Genomic DNA, 25,942 nt, shown 5'->3' with positions numbered 1-25,942 from the left:
CACAATACTATTCACACATTTAAAAATTATTTTATTACATTATTTTCAATTTCAATTTATAACAATAAATAATATCCAAACAGCCCCTCGTTGTAGACTTTTGTCAGTAAAAAACAAAGTATTCCTTCAATTTTTTCCTCTTTTTCTTTACCCAAGTAGTCCAACCTTATCATCAAACCCTGCATATATAAACAAAAGCCATTCTCACAGATGTCATTTATTCATTAAAAAAATGATTACTGAAAATGACATATCCCCCCTCTCAATATTTAAAAAGAAAATAAATAAATCATCAGCATTAATTAATATTACTCGTTCAACCATGCTTCATTTTTTCCCTCTTTTGTTTTATTAAAGTTGTCTAATCTTAAAGTGAATGTCATTATCATGATCATTGATATTGTTTAGATAACAAAATAATTTAAAAAGCATAAGACATCTCACGTTCCACCTTAATTAATAAATGATTAAAAGAAATGAATGGTTAGTATTTTCTTGTAAAACACTACTTTCAAATTTTATTTTTTTTATAATATATATAGAACTTAAAGAGCTTTTGACTTCTTTTCAGCACATGTTTATTATAATATTTCCTCACTGATGCTATATTGCTACAGAAGCATATTCCATTTTGCATGGATGAGACCGCATATTAATTTTTATTACTTTATTACTTTTCATGAGTTAATTTTCATTTATACAATTACCTTACCAAAAACAAAGAAAGAAAAAGAAAACAAATGCGATCGTATAATTTATATGGTTTTCCTTATTTTTCATGTTGACATGTAACTATTTTTTTTTTTTTTCAAGTTCATTATTATCTTAATTTTTTTTTATAGAGATTATTATCTTTAATTAACGGAATGACTGAAATTGTTTATAAAAACAAGCTAACGATGTGCATTATATATATATATATATATATATATTATTATATATTAAGAGGATTTTGAAAATTAGTTACGACTTCTTAAAATATTAAAAATACCCTTAATTTAATTAGATAATCTTTATTCTTAAAAATGAGAAAATTGGGTTAAAATTGTAATTCAACAAAATTCAAAATATATATATGTATTCGAAAAACTTTTTTCCTAAAAATTATCACCACAGTCTTTATTTAAATATATCTCATACACATTTAATACAATTTTTTTTTTCTAAAAACTAGCATACACTAAAACCAGCAGTTTACTCAATTTCAAATACTAAATTTTAGTTTCTTAAAAATTTCTTCCGATGTAATCTTACTAACAATAGATAAATTCAAATTGAAAAATTACATTAAACTCCAAATAAAAAAAGAACCTCGTCGTACGTGCAAATATATATATATATATATATATTAAGAGGATTCAAAAAATTAGCTATGACTTCAAAAAAATCAAAAATACCCCTAATTTAATTAGATAATCATTATTCTTAAAAAATAAAAAATAGGGTTAAAATTGTAATTCAAAAAAAAATAAATTAAAAAAAAAAACTACCATAAAAACTTTTTTTCCTAAAATTTAGCACACTCTCAATCTAAACATATCTCACGTAAGTTTGATACATTTTTTCCCTAAAAACTAGCAAACACTAAATCCAACAGTTTACTCAATTTCAAATCATAAATTTTAGTTTTATAAAAATCACTTCCTGTGTAACCTCACTAAATTTATTTATTTTTTTGTTACAAATCGTTCTTTAATAAACTAGCATAAAGTTTTAATTTGATCTATTATGTAACGGTTCAGATGATCATCTATGTATATTTTATTTAAATAACTCTTTAGGTAATATTAACTAAGTCATATTACTTTTAACACGCACTTTGTGCTTGCAATAATTTTCTTTTTTATTTATTTATTTTTGTTTAGTGTTATAATGTTTAAAAGTAATAAATAAATAACCGTGTGTATTGTGTTTTTTTAAAGAAAGAGACAAGATAGAACTAAATAAATAACCGTGTGTATTGTGTTTTTTTAAATAAAGAGACAACATAGAGATAGTCTTCTAAGTTTTAGGCTGAATGGAGAAGATAAAAGAAAAAATCTAAAACTTAAGAAAAGTAAATCACTCTTTTAACCAGTTTGTGTTTTTTAATTTAAAATTATTTAACTAAATGATAGAGGTATTTTAGAGAGTTTAAGAATTTGTGTAAGGATATTTTAATACGCAAACAATTGAAAACCAAATCAAAATCCTGTTATTAATAGTATAGATAAATGACTTAAAAATACATGTGGATACTCGTTGCATAGTGAGTTAGAATAATTTTCATCTAAACTAATTTAGAGCAAAATTATATCCAAATAAAAATGATTCATATTCTCTGCAGAAATATGTGAATACCGTGTGCTATATGAATTAGGATACTGTTAATATATACTTTTCGAGTTTAACTCTAAACACGATAAAAATGATTAGGATATCTTACAAACAAATATATATATATATATATTTTAGTAAGAAATCAAACTTTAAAACAAGATAGATGGTTTATTTTATGGGAAGATAGATGATTTTATTTTCGTATAAATAGAAAACATGGCATGTACAACTAAATAAGAATGATCTATTTCCGAAGAAAAAAAAAAATTGATCTAGATATAATAAGATAACAAAAAAGAAAAGAAAAGAATGATCTAGATATAATAAGATAACATATGTATTAAAGTCTTATTGAATTTAGATATTATATTGATCGACATATTTTGAAGAAGCGATCACCATAGTTGACTCTTTACGACAACTTCATCACTGAAATTCAGATACTGGCTCAATTTTTCTAGACTCATTTATTCTTTCATGTAAAATACTTTTAATTTTTAGCATTTACCTTTTGTCTTAATTTGTTTAAAATAAAATTAGCTTTAAAAAAAATTAACGTTTGGGTTTTTGTCACATATTTAGTATAAAACTTACTAAAAATATATATTTTTTATTATATTTAGTAAATAAACTATCGAAATTACGGAATGCCAAATAGAGGTTTATCATATTCATTAGCTAGGAGATAAATTATACGGTTCTTATGGTGGACTACGTTATTTATTTACCATTTTACTAAAAAACTCTCACCTGTTTAAAATTGTTGAGTTAGTAGTTAGTTTATATATATATTTTTTTGATTTAATAATTTTAAATAGATGAGAGTTTTTTAGTAGGACAAAATTTAGGTACAGTACTTTAGGTGTTGTTTTTTAGATTCTCTTCTTAAGATTTTGCCACGTGGTTACTTAACTAAAAAATATACTTCCTTTCCATGAGGAAAAATTTTGCTTGACAGAATCTTAAGAGAGAAATTTAAAGAACAGCACCAAAATACTATATCTAAGTTTTGCCCATTTTAATAAAATGGTAAACAAGTGATATGGTCTGCTACGAAAATTTTATAATTTCTAGAGCTTTAAAGAATCTCAAGATTGAAAACTTTTGGATCTTTATTCCTTTGTACTTGATTGATTTGAATTAATAAAATCACCTTACTCTCTTACAAATAAAACAGATTTGACATATTTTTGTACCCATACAAAGATCTACACAATCGGTGTTTAGCGAAAAAAAAAATGTACAATTGGTAAGGTACGGTATTTATGTCAAAGTTTCATTAACAATCTCCACCAATTTAATGACCGATTGGATTTTTTTTTTTTCCTTTTCTAGAAAGAGTGAAGCATTAAACACTACACTTTAAAAAAAAAAATACTTTCATATACTGTTCTTAAAAAAAAAATTATACCGAATTTTTTATTGTAATTATTTTATGTGATAGATTATGATTAATTATTTATTATTCATACATGAACTTACTTTTTTTCTTTTCTATTATCACAATTAGCCATATAAAAACATTGTGGAAAAGAATGTGTAAAAGAGTATGTCTTACAATTATTGTTTAATCTCTAGAAAAATTCTAATTTCACAATATTTTCGCAATAAATTTTTAGTGACAAATTGTTACGAGCGGCGGGAAATATATAACTTAAGTTAGAGATTAAAATTAGAACTAATAATAATTTATTACCACTTTATTATGAAAACATTATGAAAATTTTGTATACGTATCGCTAGTTTAATCTCTTGAAACTTCTTTCTCACCAAAAAAAAAAAAAAAAAAATCTCTTGAAACTTTGCCATCATAAACCAAGCAAAGAGAAAGAAATAAAATCAAGAATTAAAGACGAGAGAGAATAAAGAGAAGCTGTGTTTGTCATAAAAGGAGAGAGATAGAGAAAGAAGTAAGGTTTTTTTTTGGTTATGAAAGGATAATATGAGTGAGAGAGAGAGAGAGGGATGGGCAAGTAGTAACTTGTGAGCTGAGCTATAAATGAAAAAGTAGATGAAACGTTAACTATCTTTGGAGCTTTCTAGCCTTTTAACACATTTTTTTGTGGAACTTTTCCCCACTTCCACTCTCTCTCTCTCTCTCCCTTTTCAATCCCCACCCATAAATCTCCTTCTTCTTTTCTCTCCTCTCTCTTTCTCTCTCTGAAAACTTGAGCCGTTCTCTTTCTCTCTCTCTCTCTCTCTCACTCTCTCTCTCTCTCTCTATATATAAGAAAAAGAAAAAAAAAAATCCAACTCGTGGCGTTTCTGAGATCTACAATCACTACTAGTTGTGAAGTGTGTAGGACTTCAGAGATAGACAGAGATTGGCACAGAAAGATAAAAGCTTTGCAAAACCCAGAATAGGAAAGCAAGGTAAACCCATTTTCCGAAAACCCTAGCTGTACGGAACCCCATGTTTTGATTTTTTTGATTTCAATCTTTATCTATCTATATATATCATCATCATCTTCATCCTTGGTATTCGTTCAAGTTCCTACCTTTGCTACTTTTTTTCAGTTTTTTCTTCTACTCTCAGATCCATGGCGGCGCTTTCTGATCTTTTTGATTCTATGGAGCTTTTGGGTTTTTTTTTGTTTTGGAAAAATTTAGGTTTTTGTGTTAGGAAATTTGAGGTCTTTGTTGGCTTTTTAGTGTTTCTGTGTGAAGATCTGAAATGGGTTCTTGGGGTTTTTCTCTCTCTCTCTCTCTCACTTTTTTTTTTTTTTTTTTTGGGGGTGGGTTTTGAATTTTGTTGGATTTGCTAATTGCTATATTTATTGTTAAGCTTATGTTTATAGCTGTTAATAACTAAGTGAGTAGTTTTTAAGGTAAGTATCTAGTGAAGATTTGCTTTGTGTTGTTTTGGGCTTATTTATTTAATTTTTTTCCCTCATTGGTAAGCTAATCTAATCTTGTGCTGTTGGGGCAATTAAGCTTGGTTTATCACTTCCAAATGAATTGGAGTTCCTACGAAATTGGAACATACATAGAAAATTACCACGGTGATTTATGATTTGCTTGTAAGGAATGTGATTATTAAGGCCTTTGTGTTGGCCAAAATGAACTTTTCTGGAGCATTTTAGTTGTTGTAAAAACGGAACGAGTTAGCGACATTAATATGTTGAATAAGGTGCTCCTCTGTCATTTCTATATCTGAATGATCAAATAGTTTTGTTATTTTACACCAGGTCGTTTTTAGCTGTAAATCTTTTCAGCTCTTTTTTTCCCCCCAGAATAAAACCCACATGGAACCTGATTTGCGATGATTTTCTTGTTAGCATTTGAATTTTGGTAACTTCAGTTGGGCATCGTTCTTGAAAATATCGAAATGCTTTTTTAAACAGCTGGTGCCCAAAGTTTTGATTGTTTTATTTGAAGTTGAGATTCTGTTTCTTGTCTCTTTGGTTGCAAATTGATTTGATTTGTAGAGCCAGGATTAGATGTAAACAAGGGGCATGAAAAAAGATGATTCATTTTACAGAATTTTTCCTGTGGAATTTTGTTAGGTTTGAGAGTGTGTGTGTTATATACTCTTTGATTCAAGTAAATGGTGTAAGTGTAACATAAATTGGATTAAATTTTTGGTTATGTTCAGGTTGTGTATAGAAATTTCAATTGGGTATCAACGTCAGTCAATGGTGGCATTCATGTGAATTTGGTTGAAGGTGTCTGAAGATCACAGCTAGTGTTGGAATAGCAGTTGCAATTTGAAGCTGTGTTGTCTGATTCAAGCAAGTTGCACCATAGGGCCTGGCAGACTCGTTATTTATGTTCTCCAGAGATTTGGCTTAGGCTTGTGCTTTACTGAGTTTAACTATAATTTATCACAGAATTTGCAATGTCTCTGTGAATGTCTTTTGGATGTTGTATTTTCTCTCTTCAAGACAGGGTTAGCAGCCATGTGATTTAAGTATCATACTGGTACCTTTAAAAAAAAAAAAAAACCTGGTACTTCTGTTTTGTGCAAAGTACCAATCCATAACATGGAAGCTGAGAATTTTAATTCTTACCATCTGCCAGATGGTATTAATCGGCTACTTCCTGTTGTTGTACCTGTGCTTCTGGTTTCAGTTGGATATGTTGACCCTGGGAAGTGGGCAGCAACTGTTGAAGGTGGTGCCCGTTTTGGGTCTGAGCTGGTAGTATTAATGTTAATTTTCAATTTTGCTGCTATTTTATGTCAATACCTGTCGGCTCGGATTGGCTTGGTCACTGGAAGAGATCTTGCTCAGGTATCATTTCTCTCTATCGGGTTTTACTTTTATTGTTCTCTCTCTCTCTCTCTCTAGACATATGGTTGTTTTTCTTGTTCTCAAATGTGTCACTCTACAGAAATTTTCCCCTTAAAATTATAAAATAAATATGGAATAAGTAATTAATGATTGCAATTTTGTATGGATCTATTTTATCTATTACCCTATTGTCAATGTGATCCGTTAATTGCAATGTGAAGAAGACACAACAGTGTTGTTATAAGACCTCTCTTTTCCATCTGTAGGTCCTTAGGTAGATTGGTTGTTAGGTGAATAGGTGTATACACATACATATCTGTCCACAATATGGTTTTCAGAACATAGGTCTATGTGCAATGCCAGGCTACAACCTTAGTTGTAAATTTCTTCTACTTGGTTCTGGTTATCTGATAGATTATTAAGTGCTGCGCCCCCCTCCCCTCCCCCCCAACCAACACTTCACCCACCCAAATATTCACAACTAATGCTCACAGTTGCTGACTGCACAATTTCTCCCTGTGCATGTGTACTTGTTATGCCAGTAAATTTTTAATATTTTTTCTTTCCAAATTGTTATGCCATAGATTTGCAGTGATGAGTACGATAAGTTCACATGCATAATCTTAGGAGTCCAAACAGAGGTTTCTGTGATTGCGCTGGACCTTACCATGGTAATTTCTCATTCAATATTGCTGAGCCTTTTTTTTATTCTTTTGGATGTTTAACTCTTGAATTATGGTGGAACTGAGGCATGAGCTATTATCTGTGTTTTTCATTATTTAATACCTGTTTTGCTTTATACCTAACATAAGGTTACACTGAATTGACCAGATCTTGGGCCTTGCACATGGACTTAATCTTCTTTTTGGGTGGGACTTGTTCACTTGTGTCTTTTTGACTGCTGTCAATGCTGTTTTATTTCCACCTTTTGCAATCCTTTTGGTAAGTGTGATCAATTGCATACCCTTTTGGGAAGGTTGTTTCGCATTGCATTATGATGTATAATTTTACCATTTTTGATTTTGTAGGAGAACTGCAAAGTAAAGTTCCTATGCATATGCATGTCAGGCTTTATTTTTCTTTTTATTGTTCTTGGAGTACTCATTAGTCAACCAGAAATCTCACCTTCAATGAATGGGATGCTAACAATTTCAAGTGGGGAGAGTGCATTTGCACTGATGAGTCTTCTTGGGGCAAGTATCATGCCTCATAATTTTTTTCTTCATTCCTCTATTGTACAGGTATTTCTGCCTTCTATACTCTGCTTTTATCTGCCTGTAACTATACACATTGTCTGTTTTTTCCCCTCACATAATGTATCAAATCTGCATACACACATCGGCACCTATTCATTTTTCAAAATATCTTACTGGTATTTGAAAAAAATTGGATTTTCATATTTCCTTTAGATTGACTGCCATTATAGCTTTGAGGTTAAACTTGGACAATGCTTGGCTTCAGAAACTTTGTGTTTCACTAATGCCTAAGTGAGGGATTCCTCGTTGCCACAGTCTGAACATTGAATCTTGTTTTTGCCTTTTGATACAAGCCTTGACTTTTGTCAACAATGTTAGCTTGGAGTTATGGGCATGCATGCACGTTCACTTAAGTTAGAGTGCTTGTCTTCTTCTGTTGAGTTTGACCGGTGTAAGATTTGAGCTTGGATTGTTAACAAGGTATTCGCTAGGATGTGACGCATCTGATATAATTGCAAAATCCTAAGAATCCAATGTTAATATTTCCATGTCAAAACATGTTTGGCCAGCACTCTTGACTTGTTAATGGTATCCAACATGTCCATTTCTGATGTGTCAGATAAGACCAGAAGGCTAAATAGGACCATAGGTATAGCTAATCATGGGGGACATTAGAAAATTTCACTTAGTAGATTGTGTGGGATGGTATGTTCTCCCTTGCAGGATGGATGGGATGCATGAGTTATGGGGCGTCCAAAGCTATGTTGCATGGACACAGCTAAAATGGCCACGTACCAGTACCGTACCCATACCCATGTGGGTACCTGTGCAACTTAGATGTTCAGTTTATTTGAATTCTTGGTTTGTACTTAAGACAACATTTTATGCGTGTCATTGTGCTTATTTGCTATTTATTATTGCCTTTTAATTAATTTTAGATATGTTTTCAAGCATTTTATTGTTGTTAATTTTAAAACTGAAAATAAACATATTATGTCTAAAAATATATAAAATATACCTAAAAAAATTATTAATTAATTGCCGTACCCCAGACATGTCAGTACCCTAGTTTTCCAAGAAATGTTGTACCCCCGTACTAATACCCATGTTGGAGGGGATGCATGAGCTATGGGGTGTCAAGGTGCCTTGAAAGGTTTCTTTTTTTTTTTTTTCCTGGGCAGCAGTGTGGGATAACGTTTTGACAGTGGATCGTCTTTGGAAGCATAGCATATAGATCATCGACAAGTGTTGTATGTGTAAGAATAGCAGGGAATTTGCCGAACACCTTCTACTTCATTGTACGGTAGAAATCATTAAATCATACACTTGATACCAGAGTTAAGAAAGTGTAATTTTTTCAGTGTGAGAGGAACCTGTAACCATTTTTTAGGGTACAGCTTTCTTAGGGCACTGGCTATGCTTGTGATCACCTTAGTTAATACATAATTTTATTTGCAATGAGGGCTTAAATTCTAGTTAGCACTGTGTTTGTGCTGGGTAAAGGATCTAAAACAGGTCTTTATGTGGCAGAAAGGGCACAACTAGAGTTCAGATAGGCTATAAGATTCTGATATGGGACATACCAGATGGGACATACCATATGATGGTATGAGTTCTAAATTGCACTCCATAGCAATATGTATGTGTCCATATTGGCTTAGAGAACCTTATCTTTTAGAGTCAATCTCAATCTTTGTTAAAGGAGGTTAAGTTAGATGATCAATACAGGCCCTCATGAACATGAGACTGGAAATGCTGGAAATGTAGTAGTAGCTGACTCTTAAGTAGTTTAACAATTGATAAAAGATGGAAGTAATGTTGAGGGCAAGTACAATGAATTTATTGTAACCTCACATAGTTGGAAAAGAATACACGCTGAGATAGGCCTCATGTCCTGACAATTGGGATAGGAGATTGATTTAGAAAAACAAAACCTGATACCAAATTTGAAGCAGGAATAAATCAAAATGGATGCAATAACAAAATTTAAGAACAGAAAAAGAAAAAGGAAAAAAGAAGAAGAAGAAGAAAGACAGATAGCGTAGGAGTCCACACCAGACCATTGGAATAATTCCCTGAGAAATTTTATTCGTGATAAACTTGTTTCCAAATAGAAGTACAATAGCCTGCTTATATAGACTACTAGATTTAGAAACCCTAATTCTAAAACAAATTGATTGAATTATAAAAATACCGTTGACTCTAGGAAATTAAATGAAATACTAAAAACCTAATTAACTAATAAGGCCTAAAATAAAATCCAATTGACCTATAAAAATACAATTGACTTCACAATTAAATAAAAGTAAATTAAAATAAAATTTTTCTTGCTTCCCGCATCACGGATATCCTTGTATATTCTAAGTACACTGCACTTTAGGTGGATTATTTTATTACTATCTCTGCCCTTTGTTAGGGTTTGTAGTCAGTAATGCTAGTGCCTCTGTGTAATACATGCTTGCAGAAAGTTGACTCATTGAATTTTGGAGTGGCACAGGGTACAGGGATCATCTTCTTGATAAGACTTTCTTGAAATAGATTTAAATGGCTAAAGATTAATTACAGAATTTTTTGGTAGAGGAAGATACACAAGTTTGTTTCATTGGGGAAGATTGAACATTATTGTTCTCATTGTGAATTTAGAGATAAAACTTTAGTGGATATCACTCTTGGTTGTAAATTATTTATATAAGAAATTTCTATTAATGTTGCTTATTCATTGTATGCCAGTTATTTTCTATGGATGAACTTCAGGAAATTGCAATTTTAAATAAACCATTGACATGGTTTCTTCTGGTGCATTGGCTGTTCTTATTACTATCAATGCTGGACTATTCTATTATTGCACACATTGTACCATAAATGTTTTTCTGAATGCTTTTATCTTGTAATCTTACTTTACTACACTTTTAGTGCATCATACTGGGTAGTCCATGTCCTGTTTGAAATAACTTAGAAGTGCAACATGCTTGGGATTCATTCTCTTCCTTTAATTGGTATATGTTATTTAAAATATAATTTGGAAATATTCTCCAGAATAGATTATCTTTAGTCATTTGTTCATGTTGATACACACATGCCAAAGAATATTTTCATAACTTGGTCATCCCTTATAATCTTCTTTACTGTACATGTAAACTCATATGACTAATTTCCCCACCCACCAAAAAAAAATCTGACTGCAACAATGCTGATCTTACATTCGAGATGTGCTTGTTAAATTTCTGAGACTTTGCTCTGTGTTATGTTCCTGCAGCATCTGGGATCACCAAACATTTCCAAGGATGCTTTGTGTCATAACCATTTTTTTGCCATCTTCGGCGTGTTCAGTGGTATTTATGTGGTGAATTATGTGCTGATGATCTCAGCAGCATCTGTCTTTAACAGTTCCGGCCTTGTTATGCTTACTTTTCAGGATGCAATGACACTAATGGAACAGGTTAAAATTTTAATTTTTTTATATGCAATTGTTATGATGAGTATCACTAGAAGATACTGTTCAGAATCAAGTGATAGATACTGATCAGGTTTAATTTTCCATATTATCATTACAGGTGTTTATGAGCCCCTTTGTCTATCTATTTGTTCTGTTTTTCTCAAATCAAATCACGTCATTAACTTGGAGTCTATGTGGACGAGTAGTTTTGCATGATTTCTTGAAGTTGGATATTCCTGGTTGGCTTCATTGTGTTACAATCAGAGTTATTGCCATTGTTCCTGCCCTTTACTGTGTGTGGAGTTTAGGAGCTGAAGGGATGTATCAACTACTTATATTCACACAGGTGATGGTAGCTTTACTGCTTCCATCTTCTGTGATCCCCCTTTTCCGTGTTGCTGCATCAAGATCAATAATGGGTGTCTACAAAATTTCTCAGATTGTGGAGTTTTTAGCCATTGTCACATTTATTGGGATGCTAGGCTTGAAGCTTATATTTGTGGTAGAAATGATATTTGGGAATAGTGATTGGGTAAGTAATTTGAAGTGGAATATGGGAAGCAGTATATCTCTCTCATATGTAGTTCTTCTTGTCACTGCTTGTGCATCACTTTGTTTGATGCTTTGGCTATTAGCCACCCCATTAAAATCTGCTAGTGCTAGATTAGATGCTCAGGCGTGGGATTGGGACGTGCCAAAGGCTGTACCTGATACATCCACCGAGAGAGAAGAATCTGATTTAACTGGAAGTGCTTATCACGGCGAGGCACCCATTCAGAAGCAGGAACCATCACTGGCACAGAGCAAGGGTTTGGAGAGTCATTCAGATGGACTAGTTGCAGATCCTCGTATCAACTTGCCTGAAACTATTACGGAGCCTGATCACAGGCATCAGTTGACTACTGTAGAGGAAAATCATTCCAATTCTACATTTACTAGCTCCCTCACATGTGTGGAGGAAATGCCAGTGGCGGTAGAGTCAGTCCCTGTCTCAGTTGTTCCTAATGTGCTTTCTGATGTTAAATTGCTAGACACTAGAAGTGTGAAGTCAGAATCAATGGACCCTGTTGAGAAGATTCTGGGAATGGAGGGAGATCTACAAACTGAAAAAGATGATGATGAGGCAGATGCTTGGGAACATGATGAATCAGGTAAAGGGGTTTCTGGGAGCACACAATCTTTGACATCTGAGGGTCCAGGATCATTTAGGAGTCTCAGTGGGAGAGGTGATGAAGGAGGAAGTGGTACTGGAAGTCTTTCAAGATTAGCAGGATTAGGACGTGCTGCAAGGCGTCAGCTAGCTGGAGTTCTTGATGAGTTTTGGGGACAACTGTTTGATTTCCATGGGCAAACTACTCAAGAAGCAAAGACTAAGAAACTGGATGTTTTGCTGGGAGTGGATTCCAAGCCTTCCTCTTCATCACTGAAAGTGGATACCACTGCACAGGAATTTTCTGGATACTTCACATCGGTGGGAGGCAGGGGATCTGATCATTTAAGCAACTCAAGTTTATACAACTCTCCCAAGCAGCAGAATGTGCAAAGGAGTACAGAGTCGGCATATGGGGTTCAAAGGGGATCTTCCTCAATGTGGTCCAACCATGTGCAGTTGTTGGATGCATATGTTCAGAATTCAAGCCGCAATGTCCCAGACTCCAGCGAGAGGCGCTATTCTAGTGTGCGCAATCTACCTTCCGTTGAAAGTTTGGATTATCAGCCCGCTACAGTACATGGTTATCAGCTTGCATCCTATCGAATGGCTATAGACAGAAACTCTGATCACTTGAATAGTCAAATGGAGTCAACAGCTTTGAGATCCCCACCATTGGGTGTCACAAGCTATAGTAGAGATTCGATGGCTTTTGCTTTAGGGCAAAAGTTGCAAAATGGGTTAAGCTCTAGTCATAACTCTAGTTTCCAGAATCCGGCAATATCCAGAGAGAGTCAGTTGCAATGCGAAAGATCGTATTATGATCCTTGCTCTTCTGGACCTGCTGATACTGTTGTAAGTTCAGCCAACACGAAGAAATACCATAGCTTGCCAGACATGTCAGGATACTCTGTCCCTCAACGGGACTTACACATGTCTGATAAGGGTGCACAATGGGACAATCCTATTCAATATGGACCCTCTGTTAGTAGAACAGTTTATGAACAGTCCTTATATCCAAATTCTGGATCAAGAACAGGAGCTCCTTTGGTATTTGATGAACTCTCTCCAACAAAAGTTTACAGAGATGGTTTCTCTTCACAGTTGAATTCTAGTTCCAGATCCCTCTGGTCTAGACAACCTTTTGAGCAGTTTGGTGTAGCTGACAAAAATCTTACTGTTGGGAGTGAAGGAGTTAGAAGTAGGTCAAGTTCAATTACTCAAGAAGCTACTTCTACTGTGGATTCAGAGGCCAAACTTCTTCAGTCTTTCAGACATTGTATTGTGAAGCTATTGAAATTGGAAGGATCTGATTGGTTATTTAAACAAAATGATGGGGCTGATGAGGATCTAATTGACCGAGTGGCCGCAAGAGAGAAATTTCTTTATGAAGCCGAAACTAGAGAGATGAATCGGGGGGTTCAAATAGGTGAGCCTCAGTATTCTTCTGATAGGAAGTCTGGTTCTGCCATGAGGAATAGTGATGCAGGTTTAAACAACTTTTTGATTTCCTCTGTTCCTCATTGTGGGGAGGGCTGTGTTTGGAGATTAGATTTGATAGTGAGCTTTGGGGTGTGGTGCATCCACCGGATTCTTGACCTGTCACTCATGGAAAGCCGGCCAGAGCTGTGGGGCAAATATACATACGTATTAAACCGTCTTCAGGTAAATAATTATTTTTCACTTTTATGATGCAAGTGTTTGTGAGCATCACTTGTTTCTGTTAGTCATGGTCTCTGCGGTAAGATCATTGTCTTGGTTGCCTGTTGTTGACCAATAAGAAAAATGATGATGTGCTGAATATCATTAGTGGGGTAGTGCTGCATGATAATATTGTGCTGTAGTTTTAGGGGTATCTTGTTAAAGTTCATTTGTTACAGAGTTTTGCACCGTTTTTCAAAGAATGATTACAAGAATCATAAAGGGCCTTGCAATGCACAAGAAATGCCTACTCTTAAATTGTTTTGTTTTGTTTTGTTTTTTGTTTCTGTTTTCTTTTTTTAAATCAAATCCTTTTAGTTTTTGGTGACTTAGTGATATCTTTTTATGGATAGGGGATAATTGATCCAGCATTTTCAAAACCTCGTTCTCCAATGACCCCATGCTTCTGCCTTCATATCCCTGAGGCGTACCAGCAGAGGTCAAGTCCACCTGTTTCAAATGGAATGCTACCCCCTGCTTCAAAACCGGGCAGGGGGAAATGCACAACTGCAGTGATGGTCTTAGATATAATCAAGGATGTAGAGATTGCAATCTCTTGTAGAAAGGGCAGAACAGGCACTGCAGCTGGTGATGTGGCTTTCCCAAAGGGTAAAGAAAATCTTGCATCTGTCCTAAAACGCTACAAGCGTCGTTTATCTAACAAATCTGTTGGTGCTCATGAGGGGTCTGGGCCACGTAAGGTTCCTACATCTTCCCCATATATCTTGTAGCTCCCGCCCTCAGTTTCCAACAGGTTCAGTGATTATTGGGTTGCTTGATTTTGGGAAGCAGCTCATGCTCCTGATCAGCTCTGTCCTCAGTTGTTAGAGGTCTCTCCCTCTCTCTCTCTCTCTTTCTCTCTCTCTCTCTCTCAATGTGTATCAAAGTTTTTGCTGCAAATTTTATTTCCATGTATTTTACATATACATAGGATAAGAATTACTGGATATGTTATTGCAGCAGAATTAATGAAAATGGTGAGAAGAAAGGTAGAAAATTGTTTATCGCAATTGCGTTGTTTGGGTACTTCATCACTTCCTCTAACGAGTCAAATCCATGCATGCTTAAAAGTGCCAATACAGATTTCACTAGTTGCTAGTTAAGGTTACCATCTCAATGCGTGGAGGGTGTCAAGTCAGTTCCTTTGGGAAGGTTTTACAACACTGCTCTATGTAGTGCTAAGCTAAGCATAGTTCTAAATATGCAAGTATATGGTTTTCTTTGCGATATGTGATCATTTGATTCTTTCTGTTTATTACAGTTTAAATAGTCACCACCTTTGTATATATTTTGTTCCGATAACTTAGTAAGTCGTCAAACTACATCACGTGATTTAAATACGTCATGTATGTATGTAACTTAAAAGGTACATGTGGATGTTAATTTTGGTAATTATACTCGTGGTGGGTTGGAGGAATTTTCTTTTAAATCAATTTAGATGAAAATCGTATATGCTAAATTATATCATATATTATAAATATGTATTGAGTTTTCAATTTTTTTTGAAAGGCTCATGTTATTAAATGAAATCCAAATACTTTGGAAAATGAGTATTTTAACTATTTTTCAAAAAAGTATTAAAGTATTATATGTATTATGTTTTGTACAAATTATTTTAATTTGAGTAAAATTTTAAAATTCTTATTGGTATTATAATTTTTTTATCGTGTTAAGCAATGCAAGCCTGCCCTAGAGAGACACAGACAGAGACAGAGAGAGGTAGAGAAAGAGAGGGAATTTACCCCTCAATTCAAACTCAAATATGAAAAATTTAAATCACTTTCAATCTAAATTATGCATGTATTAAAATTGTAAATGGATATTTATAGTTTAGGAATTTGTTGTTGGTACATGGTACTGACATCATCTATAACTAATTTACATTTATCACATGCAATGTAACATGTTAATCACATGCTAGATTTATAAAACAAGTGACTTCTAGTCTTTTACTTCTAACTTTCTAAAATTTAGTTTGTGTATGTTCCTCTTGTTAAATTTTTCTCCAATTTTCAAATACTGCAGTAAACTTAATACATGTAGATTTAACCACTGTGCATTTTTGTCGTGATGATCATGTTGCAAGTATAAGTTCTTGTGAAATGGGGGAGGGACGAGTTGGGGCTCAAATTTTTAAGAGGAAGTTTCAAACATATATATACTTGAATTAAGTTAAAGTAGAATTTTTATCTTAGATAAAAAAAAAAAAATGTAGATTTAACCGCACACGGGGAGAAGTTAGAGTTCGATAAAATTTCAGATTATTTTAATAATAATGTGTGAAAATAAATATGAACTTTTTTTGCATGAAAACAAGATAAAAAATTGAGGATATAATTATTCTCAAATAATATCTTACAGAAGTATATTATGATAATATAAAGATGCTATTAAATTTGGAATATGTTAAAAAGAAATTATCTATTAAATGAACCTGTCTTTTTAATCTTAAAATTTTCATTTCTGCTTATGTTTTTTCATTTTAATTTTTATTCAAAAATTTTGAAACGTTTATTGAACTTCATTTATACCAACTATGGTGTTGAGAAAAAGCCCATATCGAGTACAATGCAATCCTACGTACTTCCTCTCATTTTTATTTTTGGATAGATACTTTTGTTTTTTCCTGTTAATGTTTTGTTTGTTTATGTGGAAAAGACTCTAGGGGAAGACCAGACATTGCAATGAGGTTCAACTGTGTTGCATTATAATCATAAAATTTAAAAGTTTTAAGAGAATGCAAGAGATCGCACTAACCAGGAGGATGGCGATGCGAAACAACATACACTTAATTCATATGTAGCTTGGGAAAGTTTTATACATTGTTTATTCGTGGTTTGAAAAATAGCACTTTGTCTAACTGTGGTTAACTTCATTATGCTTCTGTCACCTACCTCTGCTTAGACATTACCCCAAACAGAAAATCATAAGATTTTTCTCAAAACAAGTCCAAAGCATTTCATTTTAGCCCTTGAATCAAAGATTTTGCAAATATTAATCAGTCAGAAAATCACATTATCTTCATCTTTTTTAATCATATTGTCATTTTGGAACTGATTAAGTTTTTTGAAATTGAATTATCATTTTAAAAAAAATGTCTGAAATTGGTACACACGCCGATGTGTTGAAGTTTTGGAAATAAAAAAAAATTGTTATGGAATTTATATTTTCAAACTTCATATATGAAGTTCATTTCATCTCTAATGGTGTTTATTTGAGTTTGGAGTATTCCATGTTAAGGGTTTCGTTTCTAAATATTTGAGGGTGTCTTTTGGACATGTATTAAATTCAAATGGTTTGTAAAGAATAATGTAGGTTGACAGTTGAGGGAAATTTTTTAGAAGAAAACCTGAAATATCATTAAAAAGATTAACCATATTCTTCTAAGAGTACATTATTGAGTTGTGGAGAATCATCTTCCATCCACAAAGATAAACTGCTAATGAGTTTCACATGTATTGTTACTTGGTTTTTGGAAATGTTAATGAATGGAGAAATTTTAATATTCTGATATTATTATTATTTTTTGACTAGTAATGCTTTATTTGGTTGTGGTCTTAGATATTATGCATTAATGGAATCCTTAGCAATTTTATAATATTTTTTTGATAGACAGAAATTTTATAATCTCGTAGATTAATCTGACAGTGCTACAATAAGATACTCCAAACTCAAAATAAACCCCATTTGCGATGGAATTAACTACATTTACAAAGTTTGAAATACAAATTCTCTCTTCCCCACCCCCCCCCCCCCCCCCCAAAAACTTCACCTTGCGTGTACCCTGGACCAATTTCAGCAACTTTTTTTTTTTTTTTTTTTGGGTGAGAAAGAAGGAATTTTAGCAACTTGATTGGCTCTAAAAGTTAGAAAAAAATATCATTTTTTTAATGGGTTTTTGGTCAACTTTAGGCCAAAACAAATATGGGATGCATACATCTTGTTCACTTACATAAGGAGAATAACACCATATACTTATTGCTTAGAATCATTAAGGAGTGGACAAGAAATTGAGTAAAAAGTGCCCACTTCATATTGGTTGGAGGTAGTAAAGAAGCGTCATGAATCTTGTAGTTCAATTGATACTTTTTAGTATTTCCAACGAAGATGTTCAGGTTTCAAATTCCCTAATCCCAACTTTTGAATTATAAAATAATAAGGTAGTGAAGAAGGAAAATCTTTTGATATTAGCAACATAACACAAAATCTTGTTGACATGCATTATATTTCAATTTAGGCCAAGTTCAAATGGAATTGTCTAGAGTTTAAATCTCCATTACATAATTAACTAATATATTTTTGTTTTGTTTTTTTAATTTGTTCAATATGTGTGTCACTTTTATTTAATTATGTTTTGATTTTCAAGGTAATACAAATTTCTAATCTACTTATTTTTATATCCTTCACAAAATTATAAATAGTAATATAATTTTCAGTTACATTAAAATAATGATGTGACCTGTGATTGAGTTTTTAGGACTTAGCTTTGATAGATTTTATGATTTTGAGAGGGTTAAGTTAGACCCTAAGTTAATTAACCAATTACCCAAGTTGATTTATTAGTTAGATTATGCCAAGGTCCAATTCGGTTTATAGTTGATACAACTATATCACCAAAACTAATGTGCAACAGAAAATAAATTAATATAGAGATATGATCACAGATCATAATGGGCAAAACCCTAATGGGTGGTTTGAAAGTCACCACCAACTTCCACTATAATAGAATAAAAGTTACAATAATACAAAATATACTCGATCCTATATTGCAACCTACAATAAAACTTACTCATATGATTACACATAGCTCCAACATTATTAGACTCTTCTACTTTGTGAATCTTTTCGATGCATGGATCTTCAAGGGAGACTAGAGATGCATACAAGACTCTAAGAGCACAAATGTCGTAATAGCTTCCCTAACTTGCACGGTTTTACTCTATATTTTTAATGACTTAACTTTATATACATTATGGAACTCGAGTGTATAGATTCCTAGGTTTTTTTTAGTCATCATGGGCCACAAACTTAAAAGTTTGTAAAATTGAAGCTTGATCAGTCGATTAGAGTCTAGGTTTACTTAACCTCGATCGATCCAACTACATTTGAGGTAGCAAAAACTTGTCTTTGTGAGTTGATTTCTTGTGTCTTCACCGTAGATCTTCAACACGCACATCTAGACACCAAGTGTGTGTTTGTATTGAGCTTTTGCGTCTACGTTTTGCGTTTCCTGCGTTTCAGTTTTTTTTTTTTTTTTTTAGCCGCACTTGTTGACTTTTTGTTCGTGAACAGTGCATTTGTGCACTGTTTATGGACCCACAAATTACACTTTTCAGCAACTTTTTCATTAAAAATGGGTCCCACGATACTATTCACACATTTAAAAATTATTTTACTACAGTGTTTTCAGTTTTCAGTTTTAAGTTTCAGCAAAATAAGTTCTATCCAAACAGACCCTAAAACTACAACTCAATTACATGAATAAAGTTTTAGATACGGGTTTGTCAACACTCTAAATTAATTAACCCTAACAATTTTTTTATATTTTTGTTAGAGTAGAGATGAGTTACATAAGTATGATGGAGGTATCCACATATAGATAAAATGAAAAATTTTAAATTAAAGATCAACAATATGTTTATGCACAAAAGGTAGAATGATCTTACCAAAAATAAAAAATCATTTTAAATAAATCGATAATTGAGAGTAAAAAGATTTGAATATGTTAGTCTGAAAACACTAAAATGTGTGTAAGTAAATGCTTTACATCACACATGACATAAGTCTTGAGTGTAATTGTGCCAAAAACAAAAATGAATGGATAGTGGGAGCCAGTAAAAGTTTAGATAAGAAAAATAGTATTGTGATTTGTGTGACTCAAATGTAGTCGGTAGGAATACCATGCTTATCTCTCTCTTTCAAACTTTCACATCACCATTTAATGCCTAATCAGACACCTGGAGGACTTGTAACACGCCACCTCATCTCCAATCATATTTTTTTCTTGTGCCCACTTTTTTATTTTATTATTTATTATTTTCCCTTCTCCTTTGTGTCCCTTATTTCATTGTGATTGATTATAATCTCTCATTTTCTTTTGCTACCTTGGTTTGGTTTGAACCTTGAAAGCCTGCGTTTTATTGCGTAGCTCTGGGTTACCAAAAGGTAAGTACCAATTAAATTCAGTGTCTAATTATTTACTATACATAATCTAGAGCTAAATTTCTATTCTGACTTTTTTTGTTTTTTGGTGCTTTGATTATCTTCGAGAGCTGCTTGGATTGGAACTTTTATTTTATTAATGTTTAGTTTTTGGTTTTTGAGTTATATAGACTTATAGTGTAACAATAACGTTGGTTTATCTTTTTGATAACACTGGCTTCTAGCTGAAATTAGTGTGTAGTTGAAAACACCTCGACAAAATAAGCCCACAGAAAAGTTCTTCCATTAGATGTACTATTCATGAAAGGTTTTGTTTTGTCTCCTTTTTTTTTTTTGCTGTTTTTTAATAATGAATATTACTTTCATGTAAGAATTGTATTTAACTTATAGATCTTGATGATTTTGGCATAAGATTAGAAGAAAGAAATGTTGGAGGAAGACTAAATACAATCTTGTCAATCTGGATATGCAAGAAACATGGTCAAAGTTGCACTATAGCTATTCATGAAATTAGCACATTGTAGCATATTATCTAAAATAGGCTATTATTAAGGGGTGAATAACCAAAAATAAAAAATAAAAAACATTTTGCATGCGCTTTAGGCTATTTCACTCCCAAAATGGGTTATAGAATAGTGGCTTCCTATATTTAGGGAACACTGTTACACATTGTTTATTGTTGGTAACTGTGATAAAGTAAAGTGAGTGTTTTGAAAAGTGTGAGAAATAATAAAGAGTAATATTTAAATAAAAAAAGGTTTAAAATACTGTTGAGGGAACAAGGTTTATTTCCTAAACTCATTGTTTATTGTTCTTGTGTCTTGGTAATTGTGATAAAGTAAAGTGAGTGTTTTGAAATGTGTGAGAAATAATAAAGGATAATATTTAAATAAAATAAGGTTTAAAATAAGGAATTTGGTAGAGGTGAAAAGAAAAAAGTGGTTAGCTAAAATATAAAAAATAAGCTCTTATTTTAAAATAGGAAGAAATTTTAGTGAAGTTGCTACCAATGCTCTTACATAAATATACCCAAAAGCCTACTGCCTCTGTAAGAATTTTTTTTTTTTTTAAATTATGCAAATATAACCCAAGTATGAAGTGACAAGCTATGATTTCTTTTTTGATTTCATTTTTATGTTGATATATATATAAATATATATATTTTTTCCCATATTTATGTTGATATAATTGGAAACTGTTGACTGAGCAATTTGTATCTTTCATGAAAATGCAGAATTATAGAAAGGAGTGGGCCTGAAAATGGGTTACATAATTGTGATTTCATTGCCAGTGATACTGTTAATTTTGATCATAGCACTTGCATTTTACCTTCTTGGTAGGGCCCGTGGTCGGAGCGAAGCAATTCCTCAGTATTATGGGCCTCCAGCTCCTCCATTCCAAGCCCAATCTCCGGCCCATGATAAACCACCACAGGTCTAGATTCGTATTTCTTATGTGCTTGTGAAAATTTGGGAGGTGGTAGTACTTAGAAGAGTACTATTTTGTTGTATTTGTGTTATATAACTATTTTAAATTTGTAATGTGCTTGTGTAAAATCATCAATATATCAAAAAAAATTAAAATATCAATAAAATCAAATATTGTTTCCATTGTATTGCATGGCTCTCGTTGTGATAGATTGGTACAAGAAAAATGACAAAATTTAGGAAAAGCTATTTTGGCATCATTGTGTCAAATTTTCCAATTAAATTCAAATACCTGGTTACGTAGACCAATAAAATACAAACAATATTTTCTTTTTCAAGGATTATTAAATTTAATACAATTATGTATTTGAATTTAATTGAAGAACTTAATGTACCATCCTAAAAAATAAAAAACCGACACATGCATTTTCTTCTAATATGTTTAGATATCAGTACGAGTACCTCAACTCCAAGCCCCATCAACAACTGTATTGGAGAATCTTGGAGGAGATTTCAATTAATGAGATGTTGATATAAAATATAAGAACATCATTTTATGAAAAAGCTTAAACTTATAAGTTTGAGGCTTTATTTTCATGTGTATACCTAACAATCTTCCCTTCCCGTGTAAGTTTTTACCTCTCTATAGATTATGAACAAGTTTTACCTACTAGCTCCCCTTTTCCCAATGAGTTTCTTTCTTTCACAGGGTATCATCCATAGGGACCCAACAATATGATATTACCTACTCACTCATAGCATTATTAGTCAATGTGGATCTCCAAAAGCCGCGTTAATAGGACATGTTGGTCCATCTCTAATAATGAATGATCTGAAGATTATCTAATTAATTTGAGGGAAGCTAGTATTCGAGATTTGGTAGAGGTTATAGAAATGGTGAAACAAGCAAATGTGTGGTTAATATTGCATTCACATACAAAAGAAGAAGGGAAGAATGAGATCTTTGTTGAATTGAACATTTGGCGTAGCAATAATATTGGGTTAAACTTAAGGATAAAACTTATTACACTCACACTTTTTTTTTAAACTAAAATCATAAGTTGAAGATACGATTTACAATTTCAATTATAAAAAAAAATTGTGTAACAGTGTATGTGTAACAAACACTACCCCAAATTTAATAACTTAATTAGTGAAGACATAAAAGAGTACCTATTAGGTTTCTCATCTGTCGAATTTGGAATTTGCTCGAGTGTTAGCACTTAGTTGTGGAGACATTATCATGTGATGTTACTGACTTGGAATCTTGGTACAAAAAATTGTGGAAATAGAATAAGTTGGGTTTGGAATGCATTCAGCATTCAGTAATGGATGTACTGATGTACGTTGTTCACTGCTGACTTAGTCAAAAGGTGTGATGAAGCAGCAAAAAAAAAAAAAAAAAAAAAAAAAAAAAAAAAAAAAAACGCGCATAGCAGAAAACGCAACGCAGAAACGTGGGATCCAAACCGCCCCAGAAAGTAGGATGGAAAATAAATTTGGCGTAAATTTTAAAACTTTAAATTGTGCTACCTTTTAAAAATATGATAATCAAATTCTTTCTATATATTATAAACAGTTAAAGGTAAAGAGAAAAACTTAATTATACAAGTAAAAAAGTAAAACTCTTTAAATTATTGGGTAATTGTCAATGCTATTTCGATACAATAAAAGTTGGATTTTGTAAATTTCATCAACAAACTTTGCAAACACCACAATGTTTAAAAAGATGCTATGAACAATACAAAGTGTTCCTTCCATCCTAGAGGGTGTAATTCAAGCCTTTGAGGTTGGTTTTATTTCAATAAGTTTTAGAGTCAAAGTAATTTTCACAAAATATCTCAAAACTGATGGATTTTATTTCAAATAAGTTTTAGAGTCACAGTAATTTTCACAAAGTATTTCAAAATTGTCAATAGAAAGATATTAACAGTAAATGATAAATTGAAGCGCTAATGTTGAGCTTAAATGAAAACCAATAATTATGACAGAGTTGCATCCTTCTACCAACCCAGTTCCAGACTCAAAAAAAAAAAAAAAAAACAACAACAACAACAAGAATTGCATGAATTTTCCAGTAGGTACCAAATGGAATGTTATGCATAATGCATAAATATGACTGCATACGTTAAATATATTGATTGATAATAGCAGTTTCGTCCTTGTCTCAACCTTCTTTTTGTCCCTACTCCCTATTTGGTGTTAATATGAATTAAGATACCCTAGAATTATGAAGGTAATTTTGTTATCAAATTGTTTATCTATTCGTTCATTTTGAAATGTTCATTTTAAAAAATATATTAACATCTTGTCCTCAATAATTTAACCATAAATTAAAATTATAATAATAAATTTTTTCACAAAATCTAATACCTTTTTAGTGCCAATATACATTAAATTATTTCACCAATTGAACCAATGATATTGTTATCGTGTTTTTAAGGCGAAAGTACTTTTCAGTTATTCTAAAAAATACTAGTACTTTTGTTAGTTTCAAAAAAAAAAAAAAAAAAAAAAAAGGACACTTTGAAAGATTGAAGAAAAAAAAATCAAAAGATAATATCCATTAAGAATTAATCTAAACATTATGTCCAATAACACAATTCATTTCATGATTGTTGAAGTGACATGTTATGATTACATTGATTAGTGTAAAGAAAATTTGATGTCAAAGATAGTCACATTAGAAAGTAATATTGCACTAATATAAAACTTACCTAAAAGAAAATCCTCACTAGCTTAAAGTATCACATTCCTTAATAAATGAGCCAAATAACTAGATATTCATTAGAAATGAATCAATTACATGTTTCAGATTAAATATTATAAATTTAAAAGTATATTCACTACTACTTCATTTAAAATTTTAAATGACGTCTATACACCATCAAATCTATAATATGAAATCTTTTTTTGAAACAAATCGCTATAAAATGAAAACTTAAACATTAACCTCATTTTCCATTTTCAATGAAAATAAAGAGATCCTATTCTAACAACCAGACCATGACTTTAACAATGTGAGACATTCCCTTTTCTAATATAATAAAGGGGGAAGTGATATGCTAACTTAGAAAAGTTCACCAGCAACTAACCGAAGTTGTTAGGGGTTGTTTGGTAAGAGACTTCTAGTAACGTTGTTTAAGTTTTGTAGAAATACGTGTAGATGAAAAAGTGTGTGAAAATATGTGTTATGATATTTAAATAACAATTTTCGTTGTTTAAACATCATTACCAAATAGGACCTAATTTGCTTAATAAATTTATCTAATTAATTTGAGTAAAGTATGTATTCGAGATTTGGTAGAGGTTAATGGAAATGGCGAAACAAGCAAGTGTTTGGTCAATATTGCATTCATACAGAAGAAAAAAAGGAAGAATGAGATCTTTGTTGAATGGAACTTTTGGCATAGCAATTGGGTTAAACTTTAGGATAAAACCAATGACATACGCCCCTATTAGCTGTTACACACTTTTTTTTTTTTGAATTGAAATCCTGAGTTGAAAGTACGAATCACAATTTCAGTTCAAAAAAATGTGTGTATGGTAATATGTGAGTAACAAACAATACCCTAAATTTAATATCAAAGATTGTTCTAAACCAAGAACCAATTTTGCAAAGGCAGGAAGGTTAATTTCCATAAAAGAAAAAGTAGGTTAATTACTTAATTATTGAAGACCTAGGGGAGTACCTATTAGGTGCACATTTGGATAACGTTGAAAACTGAAAGTTTTCAGCATTCAATGTTTTTAGTGGGCCCAGTGCACTGTTCATGGGACCCTTATATACTTTTTTCAGCAAAAAAAGAAACTTTAAAACTAGATCCCATGACACTATTCACACATTGTGTTCCTCTAAATTTCAATGTTTGTATTTCAAAGTTTTTGTTCAGGCGCTCTGTTTTGATTTTGTTTGTGTTTCAATGTTTTTTTCAATTTCTCTAAACATTGATGGGTTTTGTAAAATAATGAAATTTGTGTCTGATGGGTTTTGTAAAATAATCGACTTTTTCTATGATGAAATGTGGACTGAGAAACTTTGATTTGGGTATATGTTATGGGTTATTATATGGGTCAGCATTGGTTTATGCTAAAAATCCCATCTTTTTGTGACTTTGTTTGCCATTGTGTGTGCTGAGTCTTTAATTGATGGTTTATTACTCCCTTCTTTGTTTGTGTTTAATTGATTTTGTTTGCCATTTCGTTGCTTCTGTCTCCCTTCTTTTCTTTATATTGATGGTTAATTAGAAATTTCATATTTTGAAGCACTCATTTATAATCACTTGAAGGACTCTGTGTGTGCTTTATTATAAATTCAA

At 32.1% G+C, this 25,942-nt stretch overlaps 1 protein-coding gene and 1 long non-coding RNA gene across 2 annotated transcripts; both read left to right on the top strand.

Annotated features, from left to right (window-relative positions):
- Window positions 1-4,500: 4,500 nt before the first annotated feature.
- On the top strand, window positions 4,501-15,044 carry LOC115953776 (ethylene-insensitive protein 2). Its single transcript, XM_031071574.1, has 8 exons — window positions 4,501-4,692; window positions 5,915-6,551; window positions 7,136-7,222; window positions 7,383-7,493; window positions 7,580-7,792; window positions 11,004-11,186; window positions 11,302-13,998; window positions 14,388-15,044. The coding sequence occupies exons 2-8, from the start codon at window positions 6,303-6,305 to the stop codon at window positions 14,763-14,765; spliced, it is 3,918 nt and encodes a 1,305-aa protein (XP_030927434.1). The 5' UTR covers window positions 4,501-4,692; window positions 5,915-6,302; the 3' UTR covers window positions 14,766-15,044.
- Window positions 15,045-20,090: 5,046 nt separating this feature from the next.
- LOC115953658 lies at window positions 20,091-21,651 on the top strand. The gene is made up of 2 exons (XR_004083756.1): window positions 20,091-20,199; window positions 21,431-21,651. It is a non-coding gene; the product is annotated as an uncharacterized LOC115953658 (long non-coding RNA).
- Window positions 21,652-25,942: the final 4,291 nt, after the last annotated feature.

The sequence above is a fragment of the Quercus lobata genome, chromosome 7 (genome assembly GCF_001633185.2).
Source record: "Quercus lobata isolate SW786 chromosome 7, ValleyOak3.0 Primary Assembly, whole genome shotgun sequence".
Classification (NCBI taxonomy): Eukaryota; Viridiplantae; Streptophyta; class Magnoliopsida; order Fagales; family Fagaceae; genus Quercus; species Quercus lobata.
Note: the sequence above shows the minus strand (reverse complement) of the source record. Positions and strands in the feature narration are given on the sequence as shown.